Source organism: Mustela putorius, unplaced genomic scaffold (genome assembly GCF_011764305.1).
Source record: "Mustela putorius furo isolate JIRA1106 unplaced genomic scaffold, ASM1176430v1.1 tig00003853_pilon_pilon_pilon, whole genome shotgun sequence".
NCBI lineage: Eukaryota > Metazoa > Chordata > Mammalia > Carnivora > Mustelidae > Mustela > Mustela putorius.
Genome location: NW_025422005.1, coordinates 18,424,399 through 18,442,320, shown reverse-complemented (window position 1 = coordinate 18,442,320; position 17,922 = coordinate 18,424,399). Strand labels below are relative to the sequence as shown.

At 47.3% G+C, this 17,922-nt stretch overlaps 1 protein-coding gene across 3 annotated transcripts in view; it reads left to right on the top strand.

Moving 5' to 3' along the window:
- The first annotated feature begins 7,418 nt into the window (after window positions 1-7,418).
- Window positions 7,419-17,922, top strand: part of RHCE (Rh blood group CcEe antigens) — a 37,090-nt gene continuing 26,586 nt past the window's right edge. The window contains exons 1-2 of one of the 3 annotated variants that reach the window (XM_004741140.3): window positions 7,419-7,630; window positions 15,972-16,158. In XM_004741140.3, coding sequence (XP_004741197.1) covers window positions 7,480-7,630; window positions 15,972-16,158 — 338 coding nt within the window. In that variant the 5' untranslated portion in view covers window positions 7,419-7,479. Of the gene's footprint in view, window positions 7,631-13,891; window positions 14,270-15,971; window positions 16,159-17,922 lie in introns of those variants that run through there. The other 2 variants (XM_045063981.1, XM_013047477.2) reach the window with 2 other exon arrangements.

Here is a 17,922-nt window from a genome sequence, read left to right as displayed (position 1 = left end):
TCAACCCACTGAGCCACCCAGGTGCTCACAAATCTTTAAAGATCTCCCAAACCTGAAAACCATTCTCTTTGTTATGGCATCCAGAGCCGTCACAAGGGAGACCCAGTGTCCTTTTCCAGCAAGCCTTATCTACTCACTGTCCTCAAACCCATTGAAGCTTTATCTTCCCTTCTTCCTGCCTTTGCTCCCACACAGAGCATCTCCCCAGTGCTGCTCCTAAGTCAGTTTCCTGGGTAGGCTTGTTCATCCACCAAGGACGAAAGCTTCTTGGGAGATTGGATCCATATTCTGAAGAGACGCAATTTTGAAAAATCGCAAGAGTACCTGCCTTTTCAGACCAGCTTAGTCACTTACTAGCTTGGGCACGTCACAGAATCTTAGAACCTCTCTTTCCACTTGGGCATGCAATAGATGACAGCGAACTATTACTATTAATAGTATACTTGTTTTTCATCCCTCACTTCTCTCCAGCATGTTGATAAAGTGGCCCTGCGTGGCCAAGGATAACAAACTCTGTGAGTTCAAACTTCCACCAAGGCTGCCCATCATTGTGAAAGGGTCTGAATGGAACGCTCTGCTTGGAGCAGCAGGAAAAGGCTTCAGCTGCCAAGGTGAATTTGTTCATGGAGGAGGATACAGACAGGACCTAAAAATCAATATGCTGGTGGCTTGAATGCCTTAGGAAGTTTTTATGGTAAGATCCTGGCTCCAGACTCCATGGGACCCTAGATCTGAATAGCCATCAGCTCCAGAACCTCAAGGCTTCAGATTACCTGAGCCAGAGACAAACAGCCAACTCAGTAAGGTTATAACAGGGCCATATCCATGGGCTTTTCCACTTCCCCCTTATGTCCCTGTTATCTAGGACAGTACCATGACACACTGTGAAATGAAAAGGTGAGTAATCCTGGAAAAGATGACAGAGGCGCCGAAGCTCACTGTCTAGCCTACTATCCTGATAAGGACATCCCATGCCATGGGAGAAGCGTGGAGTGACTGGGAGTTACTCTCAAGCATAGGGCTACATGGGAGAAAGAGAGAACAGAGAAAATCTGGAGTTCTGGGTTCCAGTCTTAACTCCCTGGTGTTGAGTTACCTGCATACAGTTGTGCCAAGATCCACTCTGGAGACACTTCAAGCCCTATGTTTAGAAGCAGGTCATATTAGCTCCATTTTGCAGATGAGAAAACTGAGGCTCAGAGAAAATAAAATTCTGAAGTTGGCTTGGTAGAGCAGTTTAGCTCAAGGAACAGCTGAATGAGATCAAGCTGTGATGCTATAGGTTGTATCTGGTGTTGGTCGGGTGATTGGCTTGAGTGGGATGATGAGAATGGTCCTCTTGCCAAGAGCCCACAGGACAACCGCCCTTCTCCATTTTGTTCTCTCTCACTCCTTCTGCCCCAGCCAGACCATCTCTTTTACTGGCCCACCCTAGCCCACACCCCCTTTGTCTCCAATCAAGTTCCAGCCTTTCCCCTCTGAGCCCTCAAATGGCTCTTTAGGATCCTAAGGGCACAGACCTGGGCAGATATGAGGCAGACCTCCCGCCTGCCACAGAGCACCCCCAACTCCCCATACCTCTACTACCAGTCAGGAGCCAGGGGAGGTCAGTGGCCATTTTACAGATGAGTAAGACAGGGAAGGGAAATCATTTGTTCTCATTCAAAAGACCAAGACCCAGTCAAGAATTCAGGGCTTTCCCTCCTCTTCTCCTCGGACGTTTGATGAGCAAGGGATTGAGATTTGCACTTGAGCTTCACCTGAGCTCGGAATGGCTCAGAATAGCCTGGAGAGTGATCATCACACCCTGTATCACAAACAAGAAAACTACATCCACCCCCCCTTTCAGTAGCTTCAGTTCCCTCAAGCCCACCAGGCAGGGCTGGCCCAGCTGCCTCGAACTTGGTTCCCATGCCTCAGGAGTCACAGAAAAATCCAGACATTAGGATGGCCACCTCTCATACATGTATCTGTGTCCCCTAGAGAGCCCTGTTAATGGAGAATATTCATTGTAGTGTTTAGAACAGGAACAGTTTAGAAATAGCCCAGATAATCCCACAAAGGGGGCTAGTCAAACGGTCACACATTCTTACCACAAAAGTCCTCTGGCATGGAGAATGGTGACACAGAGCACTTACCACGTACAGTCACTGCTCTAAGCACTTTGATCTCATCCTTACAACAACCCCACGAGGTAGGGATGATTACTGATGCCATATTACAGAGGAGAAAACTGGCACAGAACAAGTCAGTTCTTTGCCTAAGGTCACACAATAAGTGACAGAGCCCAGATTCAAACTCAGAAATTCTGGCATCAGAGCCTGGGTTCTTAGCCACCCTGATAAACTGTAAAGATTGTCCTGGCTTGGAAATGATTTATGATATACTGTTCATGGAAAAAGCAATTACCCAACAGTATGTGCTGTATAATCCCATTTTTGTAGGGGAGAAAACAAGGTGTAAATTCACATGAATAGTAAAATAAAAATCTGAAAAATATACAAAAAGAAGTAGAACTGGTTTTTGGAGATGTTGAAATCATGGATGCTTTATGTAAACTTTTTGCCATGTCTGCATTTTCAGAGTTTTCTACGGTAAATATGCCAACCCTGTGCAATTATAATAATTACAAATATTTATGGAAGATTTTCTACACATCTGACACTTAACGCACTCTTCCTCATATACTCTTCATGACTGGGGTTCCCTGGGTGGCTCAGCCGGTTGGGCGTCCAGCTCTTGGATTCAGCTCAGATCATGATCTTGTGGGTCATGGGATCAAACCCCACATTAGGCTCCACACCTGTGAGGAGTCTACTTGAAGATTCTCCCTGTCCGCCCCTCCTCCCATCACATGCGCGCACTCTCTCTCAAATAAACAAACCTTTAAAAAAAAATCTTCACAACCACCCTATGAGGTTGACACTGATTTTCTCTACTTTAGAGATGAGGAAGCAGGGCACCTGGGAGGCTCAGTGGGTTAAGCCTCTACCTTCGGCTCAGGTCATGATCCCAGGGTCCTGGGATGGAGGCCGGCATTGGGCTCTCTGCTCAGCGGGGTGCCTGCTTCCGCCTCTCTCTCTCTGCCTGCCTCTCTGCCTACTTGTGATCTCTGTCAAATAAATAAATAAAATCTTTAAAAAAAAAAAAAAAGATGAGGAAACAGAGATATTGATCATCCCGCCCAAGTTCACACAGCTAATAATTTGTGGAGTCAGGTTTTGAACGCAAATTGCCTGACTCCGAAGCTCACATTCAGTGAATGAATGACTGAGCCCCACTTTAACCAGGCAGGCCCAGAGCAGGATCACACACCCTTGGTAGAGGTAATGGAGGACCTCCCTACGTGCTTGCTCACTGCCCATGACCGAGCTTTACAATGCTTGACTCAGATGAGGATGACATGGTGAGTATGATGATGGAGTCCTGTTTTTATAGAAAATGCATGATTACATGTGAATTCCGCAGTCTCTCGGACTTGATTCGTCGTACCTGGAGGAGACCTGGTCACTTAGATCAGAAGGCCACAGGCATGCTACCACGTGCCTCCCTTCCTTTCTATAACCCAGCTGCCACTCAGGCTTACTCTTCCCAGGTTTGTGAGAACTCTGTGAGGAAAGTAGAGCAGGTCACCTTACTTGACTCATAAGGAAATTGAGACTGTGAGTGGTTTACTAAATGGAAGGCAGAATTGCAAAGTAGTTGACAGCATAAGCGGTTGGCATAGATGGAAGTGGTTGGGTCCCACCCCTAGCATTTATGAGCTGTGTGACGTTGAGCACTCACATCACCTCTCTGAGCAGCAGCTTCCTCATCTGTAAGACGGGATGACTATGCCTGTTCTCACAGGCTTGAGGGGAAAAGTAGATGGAATAATGTATGCAAAATGCTTGGTCCAGTGCTTGGCATTCCGAAAATGGCAGTTGTTATTTATTCAACAAATATTTAGGGGAGTCTGGGTGGCTCCATTAGTTAAGCATCTGCCTTAGGCTCAGGTCATGATCTCATGGGTCCTGGGTTCAAGCTCCACCTCAGGCTCTGGCTCAAGTGGGGTGTCTGCTTCTCCCTCTTCCTCTATGTGCTTTCTCTCTCTCTCTCTCAAATAAATAAAGAAAATCTTTTTAAAAACCAAATATTTATTGATCACCTATTAGGACGGAGCACTAGGTGTTGAGATACAACAATCAAAAATCCCTGTTCTGGGGTGGCTGGGTGGCTCAATGGGTTAAGCCGCTGCCTTTGGCTCATGTCATGATCTCAGGGTCCTAGGATCGAGTCCCGCATCGGGCTCTCTGCTCAGCAGGGAGCCTGCTTTCCTCTCTCTCTCTCTGCCTGCCTCTCTATCTACTTGTGATCCCTCTCTGTCAAATAAATAAATAAAACCTTAAAAAAAAAAATCCCTGTTCTTTCAGTGCTTGGCTGGGAGATGGAGAGTGTGGGGGTGGTCCTCTGACAGGAGGAGGAGGCTTTCGGGCAGAGGGAGCAGCAGGTGCACAAAGTGCTTTTCCTAATATTTTGTTATGAAAAGTTTCTTAACAGAAGCCAAAGAAGTTGGAAGAATGATACAGTGAAAAGCCATTTACCTCCCACCTAAAATTTGACAATGAACATTTAACTCTATTTGTTTTGTAACATATCTGCCCTCAATCCCCTGTGCTTTCTTGTACCAGGTGAGCTGCCTTGAGGATTTGGAGACAGAATGTCCGGAGCTGGAATCTGAAAACAGGGACCTTTTGCAAGAGTCGGAAGGGTATTCCCCTTTGGACAAATCTGTTGGGAGAGGCCAACTGAGGGGGACACCTCCCTTTATTAAAGAAAGCCTGTTTGGCAAGGAGCTTGGCCCTCTTGTCAAGCAGTCAGTCCCTGACTGGGGCAGGAGCAGTCTGCATAGGGGTTTCCAGGGGTGTGGAACCAGCTGCCACCCACACTGCGCTGGCCAGAGGATTAACACAACCATCGGGGGGCTCCAGGCACAGGAGCCAGCAGTGGCTGAAAATCTTCATGTTCATCTGGCTGACCTTTGGTGTCCCTGGGCAGGTGAGTCCAGCTGCCTGGTTTACAAGGTGCTGGTACAGGACCCAGCCCAGCTAAGGTCATGTTTGTTTATCCCCCACACAGGGGAGCCCTCTCCTTATGGAAACCCAGTTTACGGGAAGTGCTGAGGGCCAGAAATCAGAATCATGGGGTGACCATGAGGGTATGGAGATTTCTATCTCTGATCTCTAGGAGTCAGGCTACCTTCTGACTATTGCTACTGTTGAGGGGGACAGAGGACTGGGAATCCCATGTTCCTAGATGTTGAAGAGGACTTAGAAGTCGTCTGGGCCACAGTTACATGGCTGAACGCCCAGTTGCTCAATCTGGGCTTTGGGTCTGGATTAAATCCCAGTTCTCCTACTTACTTGTCCTGTCACCTTGGACAAAATCACATGACCCATCTGCACCTTTATAGTGTAAGGCTAATAGGACCCCCCTCCCAGGGTTTAACTGGGTTCATACATGTGCCTAGAACAGTACCTACCAAGGGTAAGTGCTTGGTGAGTGTTAGCTCCAGGAAACATCTAGAGCAAAAGGAACTGGTGTTGGTCGTTTGCAGCCATTTTTCCCCCATGCATGCACTAACATATGGTTTTATTATTGTTATTTTTTACAAAAGTGGGAACATATTGTACACACTGTACCATAACTTGCTTTTCCACCCAATAGTATATTCTCTGTGTCAATTTGTTGAACGTTAAAAGCATTTTCCTCTGGATTTTCCACGTATGTTCAGGACCATGATGTGTGTCCTGTAGCTTATTTGCCAGTCCCCTATTACTGGACATTTAGGTTACTTTCAATTTTTTTTCCTTCTGCAAATAAAGCCACACTGAACAAGAAGAGAGTGATGTCAGCTGACTGTATGACCTTGGGTATGACCTTCTGGTGTGAGTTTCTTCATCTAAAAACAGAATGACAAGATTCTTCTGGGTGATTAAAATCTCTTGCACACTGCATATGAATCACTTCCAAGACTTTGCTGACATGTAACCATCAGCTTCTGTTTGCATTCCGCTAGGGACAGGGTGCTCACTACCACATGAATAGCCTGTTTCTCTGGACAACCGTAATGGGTCAATAAAGAATCCACCCATGGTGGGCCAAAATCTGCCTCCCTACAATTCCTAGTCTAGTTTTATTACTTGAGGCCCCATAAATTCAGTCTACACTCAAAGGCCAGAAGCTGCAGCCAGTGTAGAAGGTAAGAAAATTTCAATCCTTCCCTTCCTTTCTCCCTCCCTCCCTTTCTTTATGCTTATTATAGATCAGACCATCTGCTAGGCCCATGGATGGGGACTACAAAAGTTAGCTGCAGGGTCAGAACTGGATCCCAGGTACCCTAAAGCGCATTTCAGGGGACTGCCTGCCCCCTGCTTTGGGACAGGGGTCCTGAAGCTGGTGGCCTGCCTCAGATACTATAAGTACATATGCCCCAGGCAGAGTCCTGGGTTGCTTTGTGAAGAGGTGACCGGACTTGGAGACAGCTACAGCCTAGGGCTTGGGCAGGACTCCCACCAGCTTTTTACTAGAGCTGGACCCAAGCCTCCTTTCTTCTTCCCCACCTACCCTTAAAAGATTTACAAACAAGGGGCGCCTGGGTGGCTCAGTGGGTTAAGCCGCTGCCTTCGGCTCAGGTCATGATCTCAGGGTCCTGGGATCGAGTCCCGCATCGGGCTCTCTGCTCAGCAGGGAGCCTGCTTCCTCCTCTCTCTCTCTCTGCCTGCCTCTCTGCCTACTTGTGATCTCTCTCTGTCAAATAGATAAATAAAATCTTTAAAAAAAAAAAAAAGATTTACAAACAAGTAGATTTAAATACAGATCCAAATATAAATAATTCCAACCATGTAACTCTACAGAGTTAGCTCCCCAGGGGTTCTGTCTGGATCTTCCTCAGGACTTAGTGTTTTTGCTTTCACTTCATTCATTCTCATTCAATACATTCTTAGTAAGAGTTCACTGGGTAAGGTTTTAAAAGAGAAATTTTGTCAATCCAAAGCTCCCCCTGAGGTTCCGTTTCCCCATTTGTAAATGAGGAGTGCTGATCCACTCTCCACCTTGTAAGGAGATGGGGAGGTTAAACTGAAGTCAAGAGCAAAGGAGGGTTCTCTTGGGTGGGTGCCCAGGGAATGGACGCCCTCTTGGAAACTGCACACCGTGCCTGCCCTAGAGTAGGAACGTAGCAACTGCTTGCTGAATGAACAAATAAGTGAGTGATTGGATGAATGGGGTCGCGTTGGAATAAATGCATTTCTTCCCCTGCCCGTCCTAGTCCCTCTGCTTCTGTGTTAACTCCCTCAACAGGCCAACAAAGCCAGCCTTGCGGCCCGAGATAAGGTTTTTGGCGGGTATCTCCGCTATCGCTCCCTGGAGTGCGGGTGGGGGCAGAGGGGTGATGCCTGGAGCGGGTGCAGGTGCCACACAGACACACACGGACACAGGATGGGCTCTAAGTACCCACCATCTATGCGGCGCTGCCTGCCCCTGTGGACCCTAATGCTGGAGGCGGCTCTCGTTGTCATCTTCTTCTTTTTCACCTCCTACGACACTTTGTCACAGGATCCGCCGAAGCAGCTCATGAGGACTTTTCGAGGTGAGTGTCCAGAGGGGAGGTGGTCACAGAGGCGAATAGCAGGAACAGGGGAAGTGAGAAGGTCCGTGGTCCTCCAGGGGCCTACATGTTCCTCTCCACAAAGTCTCCGAATAAATGGGTTCCCACACCTTCTCCTATAGGTTGCGCCAACAACTTAGGCTCCCCCTTTAAGGACCAGCGTGGACATCTCTTCCATGAAGCCTTCCTTGATTTTTCAGGGCAGTGAGGGGTCTCCTATTCTGTTTTTCTAGAATTTCCTTTGCCAAATGGTCTTCGTTAAGTCTCTGCTTTTCTGTCCCTTCCTCCTCTTTCTCCCGAGCAGCGAGGAATTTCACATTGTTCGGCTTTTAGTTTTTGTTTGCTTTTGTGTGTGTGTGTGTGTGTGTGTGTGTGTGTGTCTCTTTGCTCATTTCTGTACCACCCTCCTTTTGGTAGCGTGACTCTGTTGCCCCTCCCCCAGCCCCAGGCTTCTCCTTCTCACTCATTGGCTGGGAAGTCTACATTCTGTTTGCAAATCCAGGGCCATAAGGTATGGCTGAAGAGGAGTGTAGGATGGTTGTGATTTTATATGCAGCTAAAAATTTTCACAGACTGTGATGAGAACAACTGTAAACAAGACATATGTCCCCAGTGGTGTGGCTTTTGCTTTAAAAAAAAAAAAAATCGAGATGAGTTTCAAGCATCTCACTGGGCCAGTCTCTTATCTATGATAATGGATGGGCCTTGTTGAGTGTCCTCCCTGAGACAAAGCTGAAGCCCTAGTCTGGTTGAGTGCTCACTTCTTCCTGAGTGACATTAACTGGCTAGTTAGCTGAAAGCAGAGGAAAAGCCTCGCTGGGCTCTCGGCAGCAGTAAGCGGGACAAAAAGATGACCTGGGGAGAGAAGCCTCTGCACTAGCTCAGTAACCCGCCCAGAGAGGGGCCCTTAGTGCCTGACGAACAAGGCTTAGCCAAACTGAAGTTCATTTCACTTCACTTTCATTCTTTCCAGTCCAATACAATGTAATTCAATGCATGCCATTCATTCACGCATGTATTCATTCAACCCTGTATTACAACCAGTGGGGGATCTAGACATGGGCTAATCAATTAATATTTATTGAACTCTTACTATGTACTAGGCACAGTTTCAATGCTTTAGATTGAACCCTGACAACAATCCCATGAGGCAGTACGATTATGATCTGTTTTTCATATAAGGAAATGAGGCACATGGACGTTGAATAATTTGCACAAAGTCACTCAACTAGGACAGCACAGCAAATTGAAATTTGCACAGCCTGGTTTTAGTTTCCATGCCCTTAACCACTATGCTTCACTGCCCCATTTTCCAGTGAGCTTGAGTCACTTTTCACATAACCAGTGGGTGTAGGAGCCAGTATTTCAACTCTGTATGTTGGCACCAGGGTGCACGTTCTTCATCCCCTCTGCTCTGCTGCTTACACAGAAATAAAGTGTCCTCAGGGCACTTGGGTGGCTCAGATGGTTGAGCATCTGCCTATGGCTCAGGTCATGATCTTCAGGTCCTAGTATCGAGCCCTGCTTTGGGCTCCCTGCTCAGTGGGGAGTTTGCTTCTCCCTCTCCCAAATAAATAAAAATCTAAAATCTTAAAAAAAAGAGAAAGAAAGAAAGAAAAAAAGTGTCTTCGGACACTCACTTTACATGGAAGCACAGAGGAGAGCTCATAACCCAGGCAGGAGAGTTGATGGTGTCAGGGAAGGCTTCTAGAAGGAAGTAACTGACCAGCCATGTCTTGGAGGCTTGGTAGGAGTTAACCATGTGAAAATGGATCATCATCCAGAGTGAGAGGACAGCAAGAGTTGGTGTGTGGACTCCTTGGAGTGGACTAGGTTAGGGCTTAATATTGCAACATTGGAGCCCAAAAAAGGCAGTAGGGCATCATGGACCCACTGGGTTGAGTAAGGAGCCTGACCATCTTGCTGCTGAGCTGATAGGAAGCAAGGGTTTGGTGAGTTTGGGTTCAGGTTATGGAGAAAGCCATTCCAGGGCTAATGGGGGGATGGGTAAGGGAAAGGGCCATGACTTGAGGTGGGAGACCAGCATATGGCTTGTGTGTAGTATGGACCAGAGGGCTTCAAATGCTTCTGATCACATACACCATCTTTCAAGCATGTACCATACTTACATGTCATCACCTAGTACTGCTGCATGAATACGTTTTGTACATCGTAAGAATACACACAAATTAGAAAATTTGGAAGAGGTCGAATGAAATATACAATATTTTCAAATTACTGATGATTGATGGTGCCAGTCAATCTCAAGGCAAGGTCCATTGTTCCCATTACTGAGAGTGGCTGTAAATCCATTCCTAGATTCTTCTTGATAACTGCAAATTCTTCTGGTTGACTTCTTGTCAGATCTAATTAGACTGACTTTTTTTAACCTTGAATGTGACAGATGAAGGGTTTGCACAAGAAACATCGCTCTGCCCTTTTTTTTCATATGCTTGGCTGCCATTATGGTTTTGTCTTCATTCTGTGGTTTTAGGCAGGTGTTGTTAGTCCATTATGTGAAGGTTAGTTGAGCTAAAACTAGGTTACCTAATGTGTCAATTCACTTGATCTAATCCAGTCAATGTGAACTCAATGTTATTTAAAGCAGCCAATTCCAAAAAGACATTTTTGAGGCAATCAGCATGAATCCCGTATGGTATACAGGAATTGTTGTCAGTTTTGTTAAGTCTGATAATAGCATGATGGGGCTTTTTTTTAAGACCCTATCTGCTAGAGAGGTGTATTGAAATGAAGCAATGGCCGGGGCTTGCCTTATGCCAGAAAGAAGAAAAAAAAAAAAAAAAAAAAGGAAAGAAGTGGAAAAGATAATAAAAACCAGACAGATCGGCCCTGTGTGACAGTCATCAAACCTGGGAATGGGTACAGGACATTCACCATGCAACTCTATTTTTGAATATGCTTAATGTTTTCCATAATAAAGAATCGAATTTAAAACAAAAAGCCAAACAAAACCCTGCCATTCATTGCAACCTGATGAATACAGAGAAACACATCACCCTCTTCCCTGGGGGCCCAACATTCCCTCGGGACCCCTTCCAAAGCTAGGAGACTAGAAACTGTCTGACATCCTGAGCAAGCAGGGAAGGTTCCTGGGTCTGTGGGTCTTAAATACTTACAGAGCTGCAAACTTCACCAAGGCCTTTGGAGGTAGGATAGCCCAGATCAGTGATTCCCAGAGTGTGGTCCCCAGACTACCCCCCTCAGTCACTAACAGCTCAGGAATGTGTTAGAAATGCAGATTCCTGGGCCCTGATCCATATCTCCTGATCAGAAATGTTCAGGGTGGGCCCCAGCACACCGTGTTTTACCAAGCCCTCTAAGCAATTCTTACCCACACGAGAGTTTGAGAAATGCGGGAGCCAGACTGATTTAACCTCTGATTTAAGCCTCTGCCCCTTAGCTGCAAGACCTTGGGCAAATTATTCTATCTCCCTTGGCCTCTATTTCAACCTGGGTCACGTGACAACAGTACTTTTTCAATTTATTGTTGGAAGGTTTGAATGAATGAGCACACATAAAGACAGATTAAGAGTGTTCATTTGAATAGACTTCAATTTCTTATAGTTTTATAAAAACTGGAAGGACTCGTATCTTCTTCCAGGAGCCCCTGGGGATCATCTGGAGCACCTTCTGAGGTGTGTGCTCCCTACGCCGATGACCACTGGTCTGCACAGCCAGTGACAAGGCCAAATGGGGAGGGACACCGAAAAGGCAAGGTGTCAAAATAGTCAAGAGACATCTAGGAGATCAAAAGAGTTTTACCTGATGGATGTGAAGGAGGGGTTTAAGAATGGCTTCAGACATGTGCTTTGGTATATGGAAGTGCCAGGTCCTGAGAACAGAAGCAGAAGGGGATGAACTGGTTGGACAGTAAATGAACGATGATATATTCATTCTGGGCTTGGGGTTGAGGTGACTGCGAGATGCTTAGGAGAAGTAGAGTGCAGCAGCTAGCTATTGCTGCATAACAAACCACCCCCAAACTTAATGGTTGAAAAAAGCAACCATTTAATTTGTTCACGATCGTGATTAATGCTTCAGCAGAAGAGTTATAGCAGTAAAAGAGGATAAGCCCTCATGAGTGGGTGCTTTTCAAAACTCTGTCACATGTTGACTAATGTTGCATTGGCCCAAGCAAATCACAAGGCCCAACGTAGAAGGGAGAGGTCTATACTGGAAGGCATGATTCACTGGGAGCCATTACTATAACCATCTACACACAGAGCCTGCCCTCGGACTGCCACATTGGGGAAACATACTGGACCTTGCACTGTGGATACTATCCAGGTCCCCCTTCCCTCTGCTCCCCAAAGGGAGGAGAGCTACCAAAAGACAAGAGGGGCTTTTCCACTGACATGTAAACACAGTACCCCCAAATCCTACAATGTTCCACATCTTAGCCTTGGCTGCCCCCTTGACTGGGACATCTTTTTTCCTATTCCAGAATGCTGTAGGGGTGAAGGTAAGGTGGGAGTAGAGGCCACTGGGAAACGGAAGTCAGCCTAGGGCTGTATGGATGGTCCCAGTTTGGGGCATCAGAGGTCTTCCCAGTCAGCTGTGGATAGAAGAGTGTGGAAGTTGAGCCTAGACCCTAAGGGCCAGAAGCTGGTTCTGGCTTCCAAGTTGTTGGTGCTTAAGTGCCTACAGACCAGAGGAAGGAGCAGAGGTGGGTGGAAACACAGAACTAGAATCACAGGGGCAGCTAGGCCAGAGGAGGGGGTGGCAGTCTTGCCCAAAGTCATATAACCAACAAGTGGCAGGCACAATATAATAGTGACTAACTCTGCGTATCCAGTGCCAGGCTAAGTGATTTGCATGAGCCAGTGAAATTATTCACAGCAATCCTCTGAGCAGGTGCCATTGTTTCATACCCATTTTACAGATTAGGAAGCTGGGAAACAGAGGTAGAGGCAGGCTCTGAGCCCTGACAACCTGACTCGGAGTCTTCACCGTTATACCCCGTGTTCTATGTGGGGAGGCATGACGCATCGTGGCTAAACCCAGATGGTCAGCATTCCGATCGCTCACCATGTGCTAGCTGTGTGACCTGGGCTAGTTACAGCGCCTCTCTGGGCCTCCCTTTGCTACCTGTAAGAGGTGGGTAATAAATAGTACCTACGGCATGAAGCTATAGTAGGTGAAAGCCAGAAGAATTCTAGAATGGTGCCTGGTGTGTAGAGGGCACCACACTCGTGCCCGTTCCTACAATGCCTCCTCTCACACCACCAGGCCCTCAGCTTAGACTCTTCCTGCAAGTTTTCATAACATTCTCCTGAATGACTGTCTTCAACCGTAGTATTCCCCACTGGGACCTACTCTTTGGGGCCCCGTAGCACTTCCACACCTTATCACCAGCCAACACCTTAGAGTCCATGTGCCTATCAGCCCAGCAGCTGATCTGGGGTGCAAGCGCAGAATCTGAGGGGGGAGGCTTGCACCACTGGGGATGCCCTGAGCTGGGACCCAGCCCTCAAGTGGGGCTCCCGTGCTGAGACTGAGGAGGAGTGGGGGGGTGGTGCTAGAGCTCTGGGAGGCTGGGTGAGGTAGTGGGAGGGTGCAGAGAGTAAAGACAGGCCTGAAATCTCATGTTACTGACTCACGCATTTGGGGTGAATGGGCTCTGTCTGTCAATAGCTCCCAGAAACTGCCCCTGACTTCGCCCCACAGGTGGAGCAGAGCTCCTCCCTCAGGGACAGTGTGGGGCCTTGGGGAGGAAGGCCCTGAGCTCCTACACCTGGCAGCAGCGACAGGGATGGCAGCTGTGCCTGATAAACCCCCCAGCCCAGATCCTCGGACTCTCTAATCTTTAGGGCCCCACCTCTGCCCTATCCTGGTTAGCCTCTTCTCCCCACCCATTGATTCTCTCCTCAGAATATGCCAGAGCTGTGAAGGCCATGGAGAGTACCAAGTCACGCCCATGTTTACAGAGAGAGAAATTGAAGCCCCAAGAGGCGAGGGGACCTGCATGGGGTCCCTCAGGGGAGCAAACAAGAGCACTGTACCTGGACAGAGAATGGCTCTGCTCCTAGCATGCTGTGTGGTCTTGAGGAAGTCACAGGCTCTCTCTGGTCTGCTTCTGTGAAATGGGAGGAAAATGAAAGGGCTTCCCCACACACGTGGTGGACCCCACGCATACGGTGTCGCTGCTGTTGGGCAGATGTGTTTGCTTTAACAGCAGGACTTAATACGAGATGGCTGGGTGTGCAGTCTCTAGTTGGCCACGGGCCGTACCGCTCCCAAATATGCATTGCGCCTTTCATACACAGAGTTTCCTGCTTGGCTCCTGAAGGAATCTGAGCAATCCCAAGAGGAACTCCCTATACAAAACATGTCCTGTCACCCCCACTCTTAAGAGGATGTAAGCAGGAGACAGAAACATTGCCTGCACCTCCCTCTCCCCCACGGCACAGGAGAAGGGGCAAGAAGTGGAATCAATGCCGTTTCTCACCCACTCCCCAAGTTCCCAGACCCTTTGGAGGTCCTCAGGGGTGAGGGTCCTCAGGACCACCTCAGGAGGTCCTGGGGTGACCAGATGGTTTGGGGAGCATCAATCCCCACCCACGTCTCAACACGCAAGACCCTGTGCATTTCTCAGTGAAGGTAAATTTAAACGTGACTTGAAGGGGCTTTCTGAGACTTTGGAGAGTTCTGGAAATGAGTGTTTCCTTGTCATGATCAGAGCCAGGGCTGAAAGCCAGCGGAGACCAGGTGGGTTCTTATTACTGTGATGGTGTGGATGGTGGTGGCAGGAGCAGGGGACAGCCACCATTCCTGAGCATCCTCCTTGTACCAGGTGCTATGCCAAGCCCTTGAACAAAGCATCACCTCTCAGCTCTCGGCTCCCTCTGAGGTGGGCATGATTGCCCTTATTTAGTGGAGGAGGAAAGTAAGCTACCTACAAGGCCATGCAGCTATGAGGTTGAAGCATGTAAAGTGCCATTTTTGTAGGTCAAAAATGGTCAAATGTTGGCAATTTTAATATGGTTTAACCTAATGGGGAAGGATAGAGCTGGGATGAAACGGAACTGTCTAAACTTGAAGTCTGTGTGGTTTTTCATCTGTGTGTGTTTTGTTTGTTTTTATTGTCTGCATGCTGGTTGTAGAAAATTTAAACATCAAGAAAAAAGAAAAAAAAAAAAAAAAAAAACAAGGAAAACCCTCCCAAACTCAAAGATAATAACCCATGGGGGGACAAATTCTATCAAGTTCTCTCTCCAGGCAGTTGTACATGGGAAATAGTTGGTGTTTGTTGCTAAAGCAGTGAGCGATTGGGTACATTATAATCATTGAATTCTGGCCCCCAGATGAAGAGTGTGATTATTTTTCCCATTCAACAGATGAGAAGACAAAGAACAGATAGTGTAGGTAAAGGCACAGGCTTCAGAGCAGATCATCTGGGTTTTAATCTGACTGGGAGAACTTAGGCAGGTTACTTAACTCCTCTGTGGCTCAGTTTTCACATCTGTGAAATGGTGATAATAGTACCGACCTTGAAGGGTGGCTGGGAGAAGGAAGCAGGCTGGTCTGTATGACGTGATTAAAACCGGGGTAGTGGGGGGTGCGGGGGCGGCTGGCTAGAAAGCACATGACTCTTGATCTCAGGGTGGTGAGTTCAAGCCTCGCATTGGGCGTAGAGATTACTTTAAAAAACAACAGTGTTGGGCGCCTGGGTGGCTCAGTGGGTTAAGCCGCTGCCTTCAGCTTAGGTCATGATCTTAGGGTCCTGGGATCAAGTCCCACATCAGGCTCTCTGCTCGGCGGGGAGTCTGCTTCTCTCTCTCTCTCTCTCTCTGCCAGCCTCTCTACTTACCTGTGATCTCTCTCTGTCAAATAAATAAATAAAATCTTTAAAAAAAAAAAAAATTTAAAATCTGCTCCCCGGAAGCCACAGTGATAACCTTTACTCGATGTCAACTGTGCGTCAAGCACTGGTTCAGATGCTTTATCCATGTTTGTATTGTTAAGTTTGATGATAACAGTAATTGCCACAATTACTGAGCACTCACTATGGGCCAGGCCCTCCCTGCCTTCGTGTTTCCCCGGCATTAGCTCATTGTATCCTTACCTCAACCCTGCCTGGTATGCACTGCCCCCATTATTCAGATGAGAAGACTCAGGCTCATAGAGGAAAACTAACTTGCCCAAGCACTCTTTAATGATCCCTTCCAGCTGCCGTCCCGTAAATTCCTACAGAATGTATGTAAATTCTAATTCTGTAAGTTCTATAAATTCTGATTTCTGATTTCTAACTTTCTATCTTGTCTGCTTCTCTTGCTCCTTCTCCATATTTGCTCCTGGGCAGTCTTCCAGGATGTGACCATCGTGGCGGCCCTTGGCTTTGGCTTCCTCAACTTGTCTTTGCGGAGATACGGCTGGAGCAGTGTGGCCTTCAACCTCTTTTTGCTGGCCCTAGGGGTGCAGTGGGCAGTCTTGATGGATGGCTTCTTGGATCAGCACTTCCAGAACAAGGTGGTCATCAAACTGTCCAGGTAACCAGATGACAGCTATATCATTTCTTGGGTCCTTGAGGGTATGGGCCCCAAGAGGGCTGGTTCTAGAAGAGCTAGGAAGTCCCCTCGAAACCATGCAATAATTGAGGATATCTGCTAAAAAATTATTCACTGTTTATCTAAAATTCAAATTGCATTGAGAATCCTATATTTTATCTGACAACCCTGGGCCCAGATCTCCAGCCCTCTCTAACTTCTTTCTTTATGATTGAGTATGATATTATAAAGTTACACAAGCAATACGGGTTCAAAGAAAAATTAATAGAGATTACAGAAAAAAAATAGAAATGTCACAGTCTTTTGAAACCAAAGAAGTACTCCTAGTCCTCAAATGTCAGTGAACAAGAAATAGCCATGCCTTTAAGTTACCTTTGATCCATTTAAATGCATATATATGAAATTCTAAAAAACTAACAACATTAACCATGTTGCTAGAGGAAGGTGATGGTTGTTGATTAGGAAGGAGCACAAAAGAACCTTATGAGGCACAGTAAATGTTCTCTGTGTTATCCTGGGTAATGGTTACACAAGGGGATAGATATCGATATCCATCAAGCTGTACACTTTTTTTTTTAAAAGGCATTAGCATGGGGTACCTGGCTGGCTCAGTTGGTAGAGTGTGCAGTCCTTGATCTCAGGGGCGTGAGTTTAAGCTGCATGTTGGGCATGGAGCCTACCTAAAAAAAAAAAAAAAAAAAAAAGACAAAAAAATAAATAAATAAAGCATTGGCATTTGACAGGAGAAACTCGGTAAAAGTTACCTTGTACAGTGTTTTTGCTCTTATCCAACTCCGAATCTCTGTCCTGCCCAGATGATGGTAAATCCCACTTTAGGCATCTGGGGGAACGGCCACTTCTCCTGGTCAATCCATCCATCCCTCTGAAACCTGCTAAACCTCTGGGCACTGCTGTTGACCATCTCCCCACGAGCCAGGCACAGTGCCAGGCAGTGCACAAACGTTATTTTGTTTAACCCTTCCAGTAGGGGTCAGACTAGTGGAGAGGCAAGGAAGTAGAGGCTCAGAGAACATAAAGCATTTGCCAAGGGTCACACGGCTAAGTGGTGGCAATGGTTTTAGCTTTTTACTATCTGCAACCCCTTCCCACACCCTCCAGGGTGGTTATGACATGAACCATAGACAAGTCAGTTCCCTATTGGCCCTGAAAAAACCCTCCACATTTTTTCTTCTAACAAGTTTTAGAGCTAATCCGCATGGGGATTCGATACCCACTCACCCGCTCCCACAGCCAAAAAACAGCTGGGAAGAGGCAAAGGTTACTGTCTGAAAGAATTCTGACAGTGGTGGCCTTGGTCCGGCCTTTCTGCTGCCTTGGCTTAACGTCTCACAAACCTTCAGCCTCTTGCCCCTTACTGTGCAGGCCTAACTGGGCTGTTCCTTCTAAGGTACCTCGCCCACAGCAGCCAACTTGTTTTTGACTCAGTCCAGGGAGACAAGAAGAGACCATTTGCAGCCTGAGTGAGCTTCCCTGCCCCACCCTGGACAGCCTGGATCCTCCCAGCTGTGCCCCCTACTGGGACTGGCTTCACAGATTTGAACAATGAGCTCCTTCCTGACCTTTCTGAGGACATGACTGGTTCAGGGGGTGGGGCCCAGGCCTACCTCCCGACTGGGTCCTCCCCTTCTCCCTTGGCCTCACCCACACTGTGCTGCCTGACTTGGCACTGAATTGCCTTGAGTCACTGATGACCAGTCCCTTCGGGGCAGGGGCCTGTCCTGCTCA